This window comes from Pyxicephalus adspersus, chromosome 6 (assembly GCF_032062135.1).
Source record: "Pyxicephalus adspersus chromosome 6, UCB_Pads_2.0, whole genome shotgun sequence".
Taxonomy (NCBI): Eukaryota; Metazoa; Chordata; class Amphibia; order Anura; family Pyxicephalidae; genus Pyxicephalus; species Pyxicephalus adspersus.
In genome coordinates this window covers 8,902,455-8,919,496 of record NC_092863.1, presented here as the reverse complement: position 1 = coordinate 8,919,496, position 17,042 = coordinate 8,902,455, and the positions used below count along the sequence as shown (strand labels likewise).

The window sequence follows — 17,042 nt, the reverse complement described above, 5'->3', positions numbered from 1 at the left end:
TTCAGTAGTACACGTGGTGTCCCAGTCCACCCCAACTCTTTTATTGTTTCATCTGGGAATCTCTTTAGCTTGCCCATTTGTAAAGTAAGTTACTTGCTGTATTTTACATACAGAATTCTTGATATTTCCAGTGTCAGGGAAATCACTTTATAACTCCTACCAGACACAAATCTGTCCTTGAAGTTTAGGAACACAGCTTTAGATGTTTCCAGCAAGTGCCCCAAATCCCTGGGTGCCAATATACAAACACTTTCTAGTAATTGTGAGAGATAAAGTGTCCACTTGCAGTACTTTACAACGGGGCACAAACCCGAGCCATGGTGGGTCATACAGTCCAAGCTCTAATCTATCCATCAATAAGATATAGCAGTTTAGCATTCCTACAATATGGTAGCTGCATTCCTTTTTTTTTTCATTTATTTATAGGGGGAACCATGACTGGTACACAGACTGGACTGGTCTGCTTTTGTTTACCACCATTACACTGTAGATTGATCAATCTGATATTAGGGCTAATTAAAATATGCCCCCTATCATGCCTGGCGAAGGGGGGGCCTGCAGGCCTGCACGAAGGCGGTTGGCAAAGTGACGGCCCCCGCACGAGGGCGGCTGACAAAGGGACGGCCCCCGCACGAGGGCGGCTGGCAAAGGGACGACCCCCGCACGAGGGCGGCTGGCAAAGGGTTTTTTCATCACAAGAGACAATCGCATGGCTCAGCAAATCGTATTCTCCAATAACCGGATCACTGCAATCAAGGTTTAAAACCTGACCTGGTACAATTCAGATGTGAAACGGATGCAAAAGGGAAAGCAATTATTGGCTGCGGTTTGCATTTAGGTTTATAGCCCTGAATTAAGTAAACCTTAAAAATTCCAGTACAGTAATACACTCAGAATATATATATATATATATATATATATATACACATGGGATAATATTACTGTGCACAAACATAGATCTCACAAAACTATGAGCATAATAACAAAACCCCAGCTGCATTGAACAGTTCATCGGCATGCTGTGAATGGAGATATATTTCCATTAAAAAAAAAAACACAGACAGGTATCCATGTACAGGGCAGACATACATAACTTCCTACACGGCCATGATGCCTATCACCATGGCAACCAAAGTTCTAGGCTGGCTCCCCACCATGAACACGTGATACTCCCTACCCTCATTCTGTCAGAAAGGAAATGATGCTGTGTGCAAGGAAGGTCATCTACAGCACAAAACAGACTCCTAATGCGCATCCTACAAGACCAAAACAGTGTTACAAATTTTACAAAGCGTTCTCTAATGGGAAGAAAAAAGTTTTCTACTAAAAAGCTATCAAATTTACTTTATTAAAAAAAAAAAAAAAATACATACAAATAAAAAAGACAAATCAAGGAAACTCTGTACCGGTGTCACTACCTGAGGGCACATTGGTATCAATCATCACTCACCAAGGTAGAGCAGAATTGGGGACAATTAAAAGTTCTGCATGCAGATGTGTTGATAAGGAACGTGCTGATAAGTGAGCAAAGAGTCCTAGGACTCGGTGATTCTACAGTCCGGCCTGGAGAGGACACCACTGAATTCTTGTTGGTGGCACCATCCACCCATCTAAGCTGTGAGAAGGAGCTGTGCAAATCTCAGGACTGGATACACAGAAAAGCATGTGACAGGTAAATGCCTCTTATACGGCTTTTATATTTGAATTTACCTCTTTGCCAAGATATCAGCATTGATTTTTAGTATAAGATTGTTCTTTCATTCTGTCCTATTTCCACTTCACCTACAGTGCTCCGGTTTGCTCATGAAGCATGTATGCTTCTGCAGTGATCCCGCCCAAAAATTGTTAATAAAGCTGGGTGAAAAGAAGCTGTGGGTGGGTGGGCAACACATGACAAAATTAGTGTTCCCAGTTGTTGTTGTCATAGGAAACCAGTAAACCCTATTTATTTTATTAACTTTATACTGCCCTCCTATATTTTACCCACTATGCCATTTTCCATTGTCTTTGTATTATGCCCCAGCTAACCAGTGCCCATGTATTGTGACCCAACTTTTCAGTAACCACCTGAAAACAGCTGACTGGTTACTGACAATTGCAGGGGGGAGTGCCCAGAGAAAAGGTACTGGGGAGAACATTGGCTTTTGGTTACGTGTTACAGTGTTCTCCCCCGCACCTTTTAGACGGACGCACTACCCAGCACTTTTCAGTAACCTCCGGCTGTTTTTGGGCGATTACTGAAATAGTTAGGTCACAATACAGGGTCTGCCACACACCTACAGCTTCTTCCCACCGAGCTTAATAAAATGCCTGGGTTGAACACTGCATTTACCAATCTCATGTTATCTGCTATTCTAGCATCCTAACTGCATGATGGACATGATTACAGCTGAAAATTACCTTAGACTGTGGTAAAGACATATGGCTATGATAGGGACATTAGACTGTGAGCTCCTTTGAGGGGCAGCTAGTGGCATGACTATCGACTTTTTATGAAATGTGTGGGATTGGGGAAGCCTAGTTATGCACAGTTATTTGTAAGCATGGAATTTGTCATGGATTTTTTTCCAGCCCCCCTTACACAAATGGTTTATAAAAGTCACTGATAAACAAACACTTCATGCCTAACCTAGGCCCCGGTCATTACACTTTGGGGTGACAATGCCTGGCAGAGCTAGTTGCTTGAAATACCAAAAAAAATGAACTCCAGTCTGGTGCAAAAGTGACAACTTGCATGATTTCAAGCTTCCAACTCCTCCATGCCATGCCAATGCCACTCCGCTATGCCAATGCTTCACAGGTTTTTTATTTTTGGGGACGACCTGCTTGTGTGCAAATTGCTTCCTAAGGGGATTTGCGTTTAGGAGAATCAAGTAGCCAACAAAAGACCAGAGCTTACATTTGCTATATAAAAAGGAAAATACCAATGTACTAATTTATATTACGGCCAGTGATTATTAGTGCTTTATTAGTGGTTAGTGCTTTCTCAGAATAGAAGACACCACTGAAAAAACTAAAAGAAAAAAAAAAAATTTCTATTTTTCTACCATTGCTGTCCCAAACACAGCAATTACTAGCAGGCAATTTGAGCTTCTAGATTGTCCTACAATAATTTGCCTGTGTAGCCTATGGGTTCAGAGTCAGAACAACGTTGGGTCACTGGAGCAGAGTACACACTGTGTAAAAGGAATGACGGTGGTTTCATAATTGGAAGGTGATCTTTACTTGAAACGTGATTCATTACAGATGCAAAGCAGACACGGCAGCACGGGTCACTCTGTGGAGTACAATTCGTTCTCATTTAGTGAGAGGTTTCTGCATATTCTTCATTGCAGAGATACAGTCAGTCAGTGAAGTCAGTGAAATCTGCTGAGATGTGTCCCAGCACCAGACTATACACCTCCAATACAATTTACACAGGAAAGACAGATTAGATTTTAGACTTTTTTAATTTGAAGATATATATGAATGGATGCATCTCCAGAATAGTGACTTCAGTCCAGCAATTCTATGCCTTGGCATTGCCATTCTCACGCTTTAATGACAGAAGGTAATTTATAATCCATCAATTTACAGATAGATACATAAAAGGGGAAGATTTCCGGTGCAGCCAGTGGTGGGAACTATCTCAGAAGCCCCACCTAACGTACAAATGTTCTGACTTCCTGTTGCATCTTTGGTACAGGAAGTGAAGGAAAATGACGATGGGAAAACACAGACAAATAGCAATCATTCACTGGCTGTCCAGTGGCTAAGGATATGAACTGCTGAATCTGGGAAAAATCAGTTGGAGAGGAGACGGATCACCATAAAACCAGCTGCTAGATGTGAAGTTTAGAATCATGTTAAAGTGTACTGACATACAGGAATAAAACAATAATAAGCTGTAGAATTCCAGTCCATATTTTAACTCAATAATCCTCCAAGTAACACTTCCTGTGATTGGATGACAACCCTACTCTTCAAAATCCGCCTATGGAGGAACAGTTTGAGGGCTATAAAACCACTTTGGCCTCCTCCATAACACGAAGAGGGGTGATCTGTAGTTCAAACACCAAATAAAGACCTTACAACATATGTAACTGACAAGATCATGAGACTGGCAGCAACATGGAGTATATACTTTTATTAAATAGATATAACAATCAGTTGTATATTTACCAGAGCAAAAACTTTAATTATTGGAGTATACATAGACTTTAATCCTAAAACACGAACAATAAACTTAATACAAATACTGATAATACCTTCTACTTAATATAAATATAATATAAAATACAGGCCAGAACGTAACCCTAACCGTTAACTTTTGACCTCGCCCCAGCACAAACGTTACCCCTTCAAATATATAATCAATAATTTCCAAAATTATCAGCTGGGTTCGGGAATACAAGCACTCACCGTGTACTATAAACCAACAGAACTGTAACCAACTGAACGGACAGATTATTCAATCAATTCCAATATAAAGACTAATGTTTCCTTTACCATTCTGATTGGAATACAACTCCCATACATAATACTCCATCATGCAGCAAGTGAAGATCCACAGCAAAGAAAATATTTTGGAAAATACAAGAACAAATAAATATTATTTTAAAATCTGACTAAACAAAAAACAAATATTTGGAGAAAAAGAAAAAAACAAAAAGATTTAGCATTTAACAAAACAGATATAAGTATGGAGAAGTCTCAATACCTATACACACACACCAGTGTTCTCCACAGCCCTTTTCAGCTGGGCGCACCACCCGGCACTTTTCAGCAACCACCCCGCTGTTTTTTGGGAGGTTACTGAAGAGTTGGGTCACAATAAAGGGGCAGCCACCAGTCTACAGCTTCTTTTCACCCAGCTAAAAAAAATTCTGGGTTGAGCATGGACACATACGAATATTTTATTCGGGACTTCATCGTAAAGACGATCGCTCTGTTTTAGATGCCTTTAGAGGACGCACTGATGGATAAAATGGGTATAATTTTAAACACAAATATTAAAAGAAAAAAGTGAACGATCAGAACATCAATTGCATGATGATCTTGTTTAGTGTACAACCATGTAAAATCTAGGTGTCCATTTAGTTTTTGGCTGTATTAAGAAATGTCTGCAATAGAGAAGCCATTGGTGCAGACGCTCAATATGTGATTTGCTACGCTACAATTTACAGTAGAAATACCATTAAGACTGAGGAAAGGACTCCCCTGCCTGCAGCAAACTGATGACATCTCCGCCAAGGTAAGGGATTGCTGGACTGGAGGCTCATGTTTTACTTTCTACTGAATAAATATCATTACCAAACATACAACCGGTCTGAGATATATACCTAAAATCTGCATTAGATTCTGTGACTGTTGATAAAGATGTCTGCTCACCAGTTGTTAACACACCATAGAAGTCACTTTGTAATAAACCTACCAGCAATGTGTAAAATACTGTCACCGCAAAAGTTTCACAGGTCCAGTCACACCAAATTGCTGAAAACTGACCTAGCTGGTTGCACATTCCATTGTAAAATCCAAATTCACAAAAACAAAGCAAAAACTAGAATGCAGACTGAAGATTAGCCCACCACACTTTTATGCATGAAAATTCCTTGAAAAGTTATTCCTTGCTGGCTGAAAGCCGTCGTATTTCACATCACGGAAAGCTGCAGCCTAAAGCAGAAAGGTGTGTACTCCGATAAGATGTTCCAGCGACAAGCGAGATCTGATCTACACCGGGCTATTCATATTCCCTCAATGAATATAAACCAAACTCATTTGTGAATCTGTATGGAAATGAGAGGCAAAAAAGCTAAACAACCAGACACCTCCAAAATTTCATTTAAAGGGATATAGATTTTAGTTCTCGAGTTGTATCACATATGCCAGGTCTAGAGAGGAAAACAGATTCATGTAAATGCCTAGCTCCTCACATCACAAATATTGTAAAGGGTTCTATACGATGCTGTTAGGAATTTTTAGTCATTTGACACTAAAAGACAATACGAAGAGTGCAAAGCTGAAAGTAAACTTCCCCACTTAAGTCCCTGTGTTATATAAAGTGACCCGTACCATTCTCAGCCCCGGAGTAATGCAAAGTGACCGGTGTCATTCATCATGGAAAGAGACCCATACCAGGGTTCTCCCCAGGCACTTTTAGCTGGGCACACCACCCGGCACTTTTCAGCACCCACCTGGCTGTTTTTGGGTGGTTACCAAAGAGTTTGGTCACAATACAGGGGCTGCCACCCACCTAAAATTTCTTCCCACCCGGCGATGTAAAGGGACCCATTCTATTCCTCTTTCAGATGTAAAGCTATTTCTCCTGCCTACCCATCCAACACTATCTGTGTACAGAAATGTGTATAAACCTTTATTTTTTCCTCTCTCATAATAAATCTCTCTGGCAATTCCTAGGTACCACGTTGAAAACTCAGTGTGACCATCAAATGTAAAGCTTCATCTGCCAATAGAATTTAGATCCAGGGGTCACATAAGAACTAATTCTACTTACCTTACTTTTGTAATCTCCCTTGAAAGTAGCTCCAGGCCGCAGTCACGGAAGTCATAACCCTCTACAATGCGGGGCCACAACTAAGGTGTACCGCGGTTCTGTCCATAATTTGGAGCAGTAATATGTAAAAGGAGAATGCCAGCCCCCAACTGAACTGGGGGTAAAGTACATAAAGTGCTTCTTATGTTCCCCCTAAACTTATGTGATGGTCTCTTTCCAAAAAGTGAGACCCAACAGGACTGAATGTCCCCATGTCCCAGTGTTCCTTACTTTTCGGTGTCTGACGGGCTATATGGCCATTCCCAGAGCATCATAGCACCAGGACACAATAACAACACCTTACTTAAATTGGACGCACCATCTAGGTAAAGCCAATTATTACAAGCTCCAGGTTGCAGCAATACCACGTGTGAGTTTTAGCTTTTCATAACAGTGTTATTTCTGCTTGCTTATTTCCATATTTGCAAATAAACTGAATGGAAAAGTATCGATTTATGCCAAAGGATGCAATGCAGCCTAATGATGGTCAAATGCTTGGCGAGTTTTCTTGGCTTTAAATCGATCCCCTTGTTCCCCTTTGTATGGATCAGATTGTTTAGGAAGCAACAGCCTGGAAAAATGCTGAAAATGTTCTTTCTATATTTATAAAATCTAATAACTCCTACACAAGGAATTCCAGATGAAAGGAGGGTAAGCTTGGTAATACACATACCGAACCAATAGTTCTGACAGTTTAATAAACCCTAGAAAACATGGACTGTTAACCAGCAACTTTTTCAGCATTCATCCTAAAAAACTATCGGGTCGGGCATTCCACTGAATGGAAAGAAATCAATGCATTAATGGACAGCATAACATTACATCTTGTTAAGATCTAATGGCTTCAAAGGACACATTTCTCTCCGTGTACTTTCCTCAAATAACTCCTGGTGCCAAATCAGGTCATGTGGCATCTTAAAGGTGTTCTGATCATAATGAGAAAAATAAACCAGGACAAATATTTTACAGACTTTCATTAATGATTTGATCTGATTATAATGACATAAACCAGGATAAATAATCAGGGAGCAAGAAAGCAACATCTTATGGACATTTAGAAGAAACAGTCAATGCAAAAAAACTAACTTTAGACTGCATACTTTTTGGCCGAAGTTGTTAAATGTTTGGAATAAAGTAAGCCTTTGCTTGGCATGGGTAGGGCAATATGTTGCTTTTAAAGCGGCACAGACACAAAATGAAAATAGAAAGACTTCCCAATAAAGGAGTGGCATGTCCAGCCTCATGCCATCTCAAGTTTAGAGTTCGTCCTCTTCAAGAGCTACAGTGCCCTGGGAACGAACACTGGGGAGTACCCAACTCTTGGTGCCCTGAGAACAATATGACTTTTTGCAGCCAGTAGGACAGTAATATGTATCAAGAAGGACTTATGGAGAAATAATTTACTCTTTATTAAAGTGTCTCTTAAACACAGCACCCCATGAACACTTTCTCTTCTATTTACTCTGCACTCCCTTCCACCTTTCAGGAATGAAAAGAAGATATATAAACTACAAGATGGGCAGTCATTGTTCACATAGGGCTATGGACTCCCAGTGTAAAAGTCCTGATTCCCCTAGAGCTGTCACATTGACCAGGACACATGTTCCTCCATACCTGGAAGTAAAAGGGAATTTCTTAGGCTCCCAAGGCAGTTGTGTGATGAGGATACAGTGTTCTCCCCAGCCACTTTTACTTTTCAGTAACCACCTGGCTGAGTTCAGCATTCAACACAGAAAAATGTTCAAGATGGTTGGGAAGAAATGATAGGGCAGTGGCAACCCCTGTATTGTTACCCAACTCATCAGTAACCAGCTAAAAAAGCCAGGTGGTCCCTGAAAAGTGCCGGGTGGGGCGCCCGGCTAAAAGGGGCGGGAGAGAACACTTGTCACAATACACGGACTTCCACCAACCTACAAATTCTTCTCACCTGGCTTAAAAAATATTTCTGAATTGAACACCGCTTATAGTGTTGGGTAGGTGGAGATGAGAACATACAGTATAAAGAAGAATGTTCATTTTAAAGGTGACCCCACCATCAATTTCTCTACTGCTCAGTTCAGTCACTGGAAGCAACAGCACTTTCAGGGAAGACTTCTATGTGACGAATACATTTCATTGCTCAGTTTTTGGCTTATCAGTTAGCCCATGCTATAACATGGGGGTGGCAGGAAAAAACTTCTTAGGACCAACTTTTGTAAAGTCCCAAAGGAGCAGCATGAGAGTGAAAACTAGCAAAGAAGAAGCTAAACAAGCAGTGTGATCATAGAATATGCATTAAGGAGGAACCCTGACCCAACAAGAAAAGTAACTTATCAAAGCCTTCAGACAGAAAGAAAACCTGCGATTAAATATTAGGTCTGTTTCTCCTTTTAAAGTATATTTCTGTATGGTAAATAGAACAGAAATTTATATACATGTAAACCTGAAAACTCTTTGTTTTGGAAAGCGCAGGGAAGTGTTGGGACTCAGGGATCAGGGATTTCTCCCTTCATTTCATGTTAGTGACACAGAAAGAAGATTTTTTCAAAGTGGAGGGAAAAGGCTCCCTGATTGAAATATTTCCAGTGATGTCCTTGTGTCCCGACTGTTTCTAAAAGTTATGCACAAGTTATCACTAAGTCTCCTTAATGGGGACCAGGCATAGGTTGTAACCAGTCCACAAAACAACATCTTGGCTGTACATTCACTTTAATAGTCACACATATAAATAAGTTACACAAAACATTTATACTATATAAATAATTAAAGTAAAGTAAAGATGAAAAAGTGACAGCAATGACCCTGATCAGGGGTGACAAACAGGTGGATCGCAAGGGCAACACGAGTAGATCACGGAGCCCTGCCTTTTAAAATGAACTCTATCGTGCACAGGAGTTATTAGGTCCAAGTTTTTATTGTTGGTAGATCATTTTGACTTTGTCATTTTAAAAGTAGCTCGCAAGCCAAAAAAGTGTGGGCACCCCTGACCTAGATGATGGTTGCTACAAGTAATACATGCAGATCAGTTTAAAAGGTTTCCTGTATAACAAAAAAAGGGAAAACCTAAAAATCTCCTACACAACAAAACAACTAAAGCCTATTCTAGAATAACAAATAAATCACGTGATGTTTTTCAGCTTACAATTCCAAGATCTAAATTTTCATGCCGCAGTAGTTTGTAATACAAGCAACTTAACCATAGCTTGGTTCAGAGCCACAAATTCCACTTTGATAAGGAGAATGTAAACTAGAACGTGAAGTTCTACAACTTCTCACAACCAAACGCAGCGGACAGAAAAGGATGAAAGCAAACAGAACTTTTCAGAAAGGCGGCACTACTGAAGTGAAGTGTCAACCAACGTGACGGCCACAAAAATCTACAGACTTAGAAGTAAAAAAGGCGCTCAAACTACTCTAACCTGTGGCTTAGCATGAACTAAAGATTTATCACAGGAAAACTGGGCATGGAAAGTGCATTGTTCTATAAATCGGTCTGCAAAACGGAGGTAAGAGAAATAATGGTGTGTAATCTGTACAAATTCCACCCCCCTCTTTTTCAGGAAAAGTACAGCATTCGTCACCAAATAAAGACCCCTCATTGGCTTTGTGAAATAAAGACATTTTAAAGGGGCGAGGAAAAGCATAACTAATGCCAGCCAATCAGATTGCAGCTGTCACTTTTGAACTATCAGCATGTCAGCTCTAGAAAACACAACTTTACTTTAGTTTAAAGGACAAAGCCACAATGAACTCAAAAACAGGGAGACATGGGAAAACAATTCCTATAAATCAGGGCACTTGGATGAAACTTTTAACAGAGGACAAGATAGAAATATGTGGATCACGGAGCAACTGCTCCAGCAAGCAGGTACATAAACCTCTAGTGACACCAGCTGACGGACTTCATAATGATCCACAAACTGGCAGGAAAGTTCAATCGCTGGTATTTAATTCATCAGTGAAAACAGTGGGGAACCATTCTAACATATTCAAAGAATGTAAAAGATTACAAATCAGAAAATCAAAAATTGGATTGCAGTTCTAAAATGCAATGTCATAGCTTGAGGTGGCACGAGTTACAGAAAAAAGTTATATTAAGACTAAACAAGTTAAAACAAGTTATGAAACCAACTCAAAAATAAAGCAAGTGAAAAGAGCAACCCAATACTCAAAGCAAGCTAAAATGATCAACACAACCACAAAATCAACAAAAAGACCAACCAAGCACCCTTAGCAAGCTATAACACCAACTCCAACACTGAAAACAAGCTACAAAAACAACTAAAAAAAAAGTAAAGCAAGTGAAAAGAGTGACTCAACAACCAAAGCAAGCTATAAGATCAACTAAACACCCGTACCGCAGCAAGCTACAAAGCCAACCAAACACTCAAAGCAAGTTAAAATGCAAACTAAACAACAAATCAATAAGACAAAAAAATCCAAACAAGCTAAAAAAGGTGAAGCACGCTACAATAAGTCTAACTACATAACTAAATAATAAAACTTTGTAGCGTAGGTTGATAAAAAAATCTTTCAGGAAAATTTATTTCACTCAAGTGAACAATTGAAAAAAAAATATTTATTAGTCAAAATTACAGCTTGCAGCTTCTATATTTGCTTGGCAGTTCTGCGACTGTTAAAGTTAGTTATAGGTCCCAGCAACATGAATGAGTTGGTGGGACAAAGCTAAAAGTTGAAGTGTTAAAATATATTACACTGCCCCTGTGTATACCAAGCGGGCAGGAAGGCACTTGGGGGTATGGAGGGCTAGGGGAACTCTAGGTGAATGAGAAGTGTTGACACTACAATATTTGCACAAGAGGAATAGTTTACTCTTTTGAAGCTGTCAAAATGCTGCCCCATGTGACACTCATAGAAAGCTGCAGAGCAGCGAGTGGCTGTGAGACAGCGATGACAATGACCTGCAGTATAAACAGTGGGAGGCGTGCACAGTACGCTTCTTACAAACCATGAACTTGACCCCAAGAAAATGAAATTTCTTACCTGGAGGAAGCTGAAAGTTTTGGATGTTTGGTGGGTTCTGTGGAGGCTGTTGCACCCGCGGCGCTAACATTGGTGGTGTTATGGTCGCCCTGATGCCCCCAGCAGGTGCTGTAGGAGTCCTTGGCAAGCTTGGAGGCACAGTGCTAACTGTAGGTTTACCCATTGCTGTCGGGGTGCCGGGAGCAGGCGCTGTTCCTCCAGGGCCCGGATGTCCTGCTTGCATAGTCTGTCCAATAACCATATTCCCAGGGGCGGGCTGGCTCTGCTGAGGAGTCTGAATAATAGTTTTTGGGGACTCAGATTTGATCACCTGGCTAGGAGCCGGGCTGGGTTGGCTGTTCATTTGCAAAGAGACCCCACCTGGAGCTGGCAAAGGGGAATTAATCACAGTATTGCTTCCGTTCTGGGTAGCTGGCACTCCCTGATGCACAAGAGGTCTTACCAGCGCTACAGTAGTGGGTACACCTGCCATGCCTGTGGGCTGTCCAGCTGCCCCTGCAGTCGATGCAGATGAGGAGATGACAGAGGCCGACACATTGGTGGTTGCAAGATAAGAAGTTTGGATCACCGTATTGGCAGCTGCGTTTACACCACCCTTGGTGACAGGCGCAGGGCCATTATTGACAAGATTAACACCTGGTGCCGGGTTACTGTTCCCCTGAAACGGAGTTCCATGTCCCCCTGGTCCATGAGAATTTATAACAACATTATTTCCATTCATGGTCTGAAGGGCTGCAGGTTTACCATTACCTGAGCCGTGGTTGGGCAAAGCAGTTACAATATTGCCTAGGACCCCAGCTTTGGCCTGACTGAGCGCTCCTCCCGCCTCCGATCCAGCAGTCTGCACTCCATCTGGCTGAGCTGCTGTTTGCGGTCGTGTATTGTTAATAACGCCTCCTTGGACTCCAGGTACGGCTGCACCTACGGACAAAGCAATATTGTGAAATCAAAGAAGTATCATGTTTAATTCTAAATAAAAAAATCAACATCTGCAAGGCAGGATAAGCAATGATCAGTTAGAGATAGTGCATGGAGTTCACAGAACTTGTAAAACAACTAAAAGCTCAAAGCGAGCAGAGACCAGAAGTCCTAAGCTGGCAGAACTGAATGGAAATGTCCTCCAGCTGGGCGATATGGACTATGGTACTGGAAAAGCTGGGCGATATGGACTATGGTACTGGAAATGACTTCTAGCTGGGCGATATGGACTATAGTACTGGAAATGACTTCTAGCTGGGCGATATGGACTAATATACTGGAAATGACTTCTAGCTGGGCCATATAAACTATGGTACTGGAAATTACTTCAAGCTGGGCGATATGGACTATAGTACTGGAAATTACTTCTAACTGGGCGATATGGACTATGGTACTGGAAATGACTTCTAGCTGGGCGATATAGAATAATATACTGGAAATTTCTTCTAGCTGGGCCATATAACCTATGGTACTGGAAATAACTTTTAGCTGGGCGATATGGACTATGGTATATCACTGAGGTGCGGTGACCTTGGTATGCTGAACACCAGGGTGGATGGTTGTACCCTTATGACTCCGAAAACTATTCTGTCCCCTAATAACTGAGCATCGAATGTCTATGGAAACAAACAAAAATCTTCTACAGTCAATGCCACCTGGACCATACCAAGGTACGACCAAACCAAGCTGCCACCTATCAACCTCCTAGAATCAGGACAAACAGGATTATCCCAAAAGGCAGCAAAAAAACAATTGCAAAATGCAGCACTAAAAAAAGTTGGTAACTGGTTGCTTCTGATGCTGCAATTTATATCTGATCCTCATCATTCTATAAAATGCTTCATTGACCACGCTGGTTAGCTTGTTTAACTGCTCTAGAGGCACAACTCTACCTCTATCAGATATCGGGCTCTATGTCCAGGCATCCTTTAGATAACCCACCTGGATGTTATATCAGAATGTGAAATGTATTCTATTCTTAGTGTTGTGGGCAGCTGAGCCCTATAAGTGTACCTGGAGGATCAGCCTTTCCAGGTCATTCTTATACCTCTCAGAGATGTCTCCGGGTCACCAGTTATACCCCAACAACCTAAAAACACACCGAGAACTCCTCGTCAGCCTATGGACTTGGAACAGCCCTGGCACCTCACCTGGCACATTGACATACTGGCTGCTACCTTCTAAGTGCAAGCTCCGGGAAGAAATGATGGAAGCCAACATGGACCCTATGGGTACCCCCGGAAACCCCAGGATTGGATGACATTGGCATAATGGCTGCTACCTTCCAAGTGCAAGCTGTGGGAACAAATTATATAAACCAACATGGACCTTATAACCCTGCCACCCTTAGAACTGCAACAGCAACCAGCTTCTTCTCTGACAAATGCAGCAAACTTCCCAGACAACCTCCAGAAGGTGACGTGACATTCCTGGCCTCTCCTCTGACCCAGTTTACCCAGAATAAAGCAGTTGGCACACTCCTGTCATCCCCTGGGCATAGCTGGCATGTGGCACTGCCAGGGCACCTCTACACCTGCCCAGCATAGCACCAGGATCACAAACAAAGCCCAACACACAGCAGGCTCATCTCTGACATGAATCTATCGGCTTACAACCTTCATATTATACTTGGCATGATCCTGGCACCCCCCAGGTGCTGGCAGTGCCCTACCAGCTGCTACTTTCCAAGCAGAAACCCTACAAATAAAAGATAGAAGCCAGCATGCCCCCTGCCATCCCTGCATAACTCTGATGCCCTCAGAGGTGCCAGGGCACCATGCCACCTGCACCCAGAGTGCCCAGACACCTCAAGTTCACCAGACAGGGTCAGGGAAGTCAGGGAAGTGATGAAACATTGCTGGGTCCTCATCAGAACAAGTTGTTGGGGTGCTGCAGCTGGCACACTCATGTCAAACATCCAGAGCAGAGCTGGCACACTGGCACTGCCATGGCACCCCTACACCTGCCCCAGGCACAGTCTGCCCTGCTCACCCGTCTTAGGGAGGTCCTGGGCGAGTCCGATCTTGGCTTCTGGCTGTCCCCCGGCGGCGGCGGTGGTTCCTACTCCAGCAGGGCTGGCAACATGGTTGGCTAGGGCCTGGCTGCGGACCTCGGGGGCTCCCGGGTGCGGCTGTGGCTGCTGCTGCGGGTGGTGGTGGTGATGGTGGTGGTGGGCTGCGGCCGCCAGCTCGGACTCCAGGGAGCCCACCAGATCGCTGACCACTTTCTCGTCCACGTCCGTGTTGAAGAAATCATCCAGCAGATCCGAACCCGCCGCCATCTTTACTCCGCCGCTCAAACTCAAGAGGGCAGCGGCCAAATGCGCCTGCGCGGCTGGACGCCTACGTCACGGCGAGGCAGCGCTCCCATTGGCCGCGGTCGCCCTATATTAGGCGCGGGCAAATGGCTGCGAGCGGGATTTGGTGGTGTGGAGGGATAAGGAGAAGAACGAAGGGGGTGGCGGTCGGCTGGGGACCAAGGAGCCGGGCCTGGTGGGGTGCTGGAGCTCGGGGCTGCCCTTGGAAGTGGAAAGCGGCACACGGAGTGGCTGTGTGGGAGCGGAGTAGGGGGGGCAGGGGCTCTTTGTCTGGAGCATTCAAAATGGCTGCGGGTGAGCGGCGGGCTGAGGGGAACCACACCTGCCCGGGCTGAGAAGAGCGGGGACTCGGCTGACGGGAAACTCGCAACCCGCGCCTTTCCAGACTAAGGGGGCGGGGAGGAGGCAGAGCGCGGGACACCCGGCGGGGGGCGGGGCTAGGAGGTGCTGAAGGGCCATCACCTCCTTCCTGCATGTGTGCCCACTGAGCTGCTCACCCACTGACCTGTGCATGACCTGCTGGCATCTCTCAACCCAGAGATATTACCAGGGCTCCATTGTGGTGAGGTAATGCCAAGCCTTGGTGTAAATATAATAAATCACCATTTTCCTTATGACAATGCTTTCTTATTCATCATTTATTGCACTTTGAGACATTGACATTTTAATGTATTGTTTTTTTTTTCCTGCAAACTACAGAGGACCAGGTTTGTAAAATGTGCAAAGACAGAATAATGGGTGACAACAGATGAAACATAACTTGGATTTTACTTACTGTTCCCTCCACACACCAAATCCACTCATTGCTGCACTGTCCAGTCTTCTGGCCTCTTAGGTCACCTGATCTCAGTGTGCGGGCGTGGAATCGCCTTGCTGAAAATGTTAAAGTGCCGATCGCCTTGTGTATGTTTTATTTTCTACATTCCAGGAACGTCTCCTCTGTGTATGCCAGGACCAAGCAATGTGCAAAGTAGCAGCTCGCTGTCCCCTCAGATATGTGAGGGGGCTGTGGGTTTCCTCTCAAAAAATGACACACTAACACTTATTATATTACATGAAAGCTACTCTTTTCTTTATGATTGGTCCACTTTAATGTGGAAATAAAGTCCATGGGCAGGCAGGTGATGTCCCAGTATCTTACCCCAGCTGCTCTCCTCCAATAACCTACTAATGACTTCCTCACTCATAACCTCATCACACACACATGGCACACATCCAAAACTTTTCTAGAGCTGCCCCAAATCTCTAGAATGGTCTTCCTCCTCTTATTTTGGCGTGCTCCTACTTTCTGCTTATTTAAAAGAGTCCTCAAACCCATGTTTTCAACCTCACCTACGTTCACTACCTCCTATTGTGTGTTACTTCCCCCTCCTAGATTGTAAGCTCTCCAGGGCAGGGTCCTCTTGTGTCTGTCATTTGCAACCCCTATTTAATGTACAGCGCTGTGTAAAATGTTGGTGCTATAGAAATCCTGTTCATAATTTATAATAAAAAAAACCACTCTGGGTGTCAAAGCTGAGCTGTGCATGTTCCAGGTCTAACCAATGCTATTTCACTGGTTTATTGCAAGAGAGTGAAAATTGTAGCCGGACCCCTTGGACATTCACTGGGGCTTTGGCTGAGGTCTAGGGTTACCATCTGGATCAGTGTTTCTCAACCCGGGTTTTGTGGAACGCTAGGGTTCTAGAGCTTTTATCGAACTTTTTATCATTGATAAAAAAAGTAGCAGAAAGTAAACTTTCTGCTACAATGTATCTACATCTCACAGTACATTAGTTTGATGGTCAGTGGGAAGAATGCCACCAAAAAGATCATCAGTGTCACCTAAACTGGTCTGAGAGGAACAAGTTGCTCAAGGGTGGGAAACACTGACATAGCATGTTTGTTGTAAGAGTCTCTGCTTAGCTGCTTCTAAAGCAGAGAGGTACAAAGTTTGCTGCTGCACAAGGGCCCCATACCCTCCATAAGGGGCCCCAAGTCTTCACAAGCATCCATTGTTGGCTACTTCTGCCACTGATATAAAGTATTAATTTTCATGTACAGTTTAAAAAAAAATGTTACAAGAAACTTCTTGAAGGAGGTTACTGGAGTCAGTGATCACCTGGGTGGCTTCTGCAGGCTCAGTGCCAGTCTTGCCAAGTATGCTTACCAACAAATGCATTGTGCACAACAAACCAACACATGCATTGATGTACAACCAACCAACAAACAAATGCATTGTGCACAACCAAC

The 17,042-nt window shown here is 43.2% G+C and overlaps 1 protein-coding gene across 1 annotated transcript in view; it reads right to left on the bottom strand.

Annotated features, from left to right (window-relative positions):
- Window positions 1–15,188, bottom strand: part of TAF4 (TATA-box binding protein associated factor 4) — a 32,985-nt gene extending 17,797 nt beyond the window's left edge. The window contains exons 1-2 of the mRNA XM_072414468.1: window positions 14,486–15,188; window positions 11,516–12,436 (exon numbers count right to left, since the gene is read on the bottom strand). Coding sequence (XP_072270569.1) covers window positions 11,516–12,436; window positions 14,486–14,774 — 1,210 coding nt within the window. The 5' untranslated portion in view covers window positions 14,775–15,188. The remainder of the gene's footprint in view (window positions 1–11,515; window positions 12,437–14,485) is intronic.
- Window positions 15,189–17,042: the final 1,854 nt, after the last annotated feature.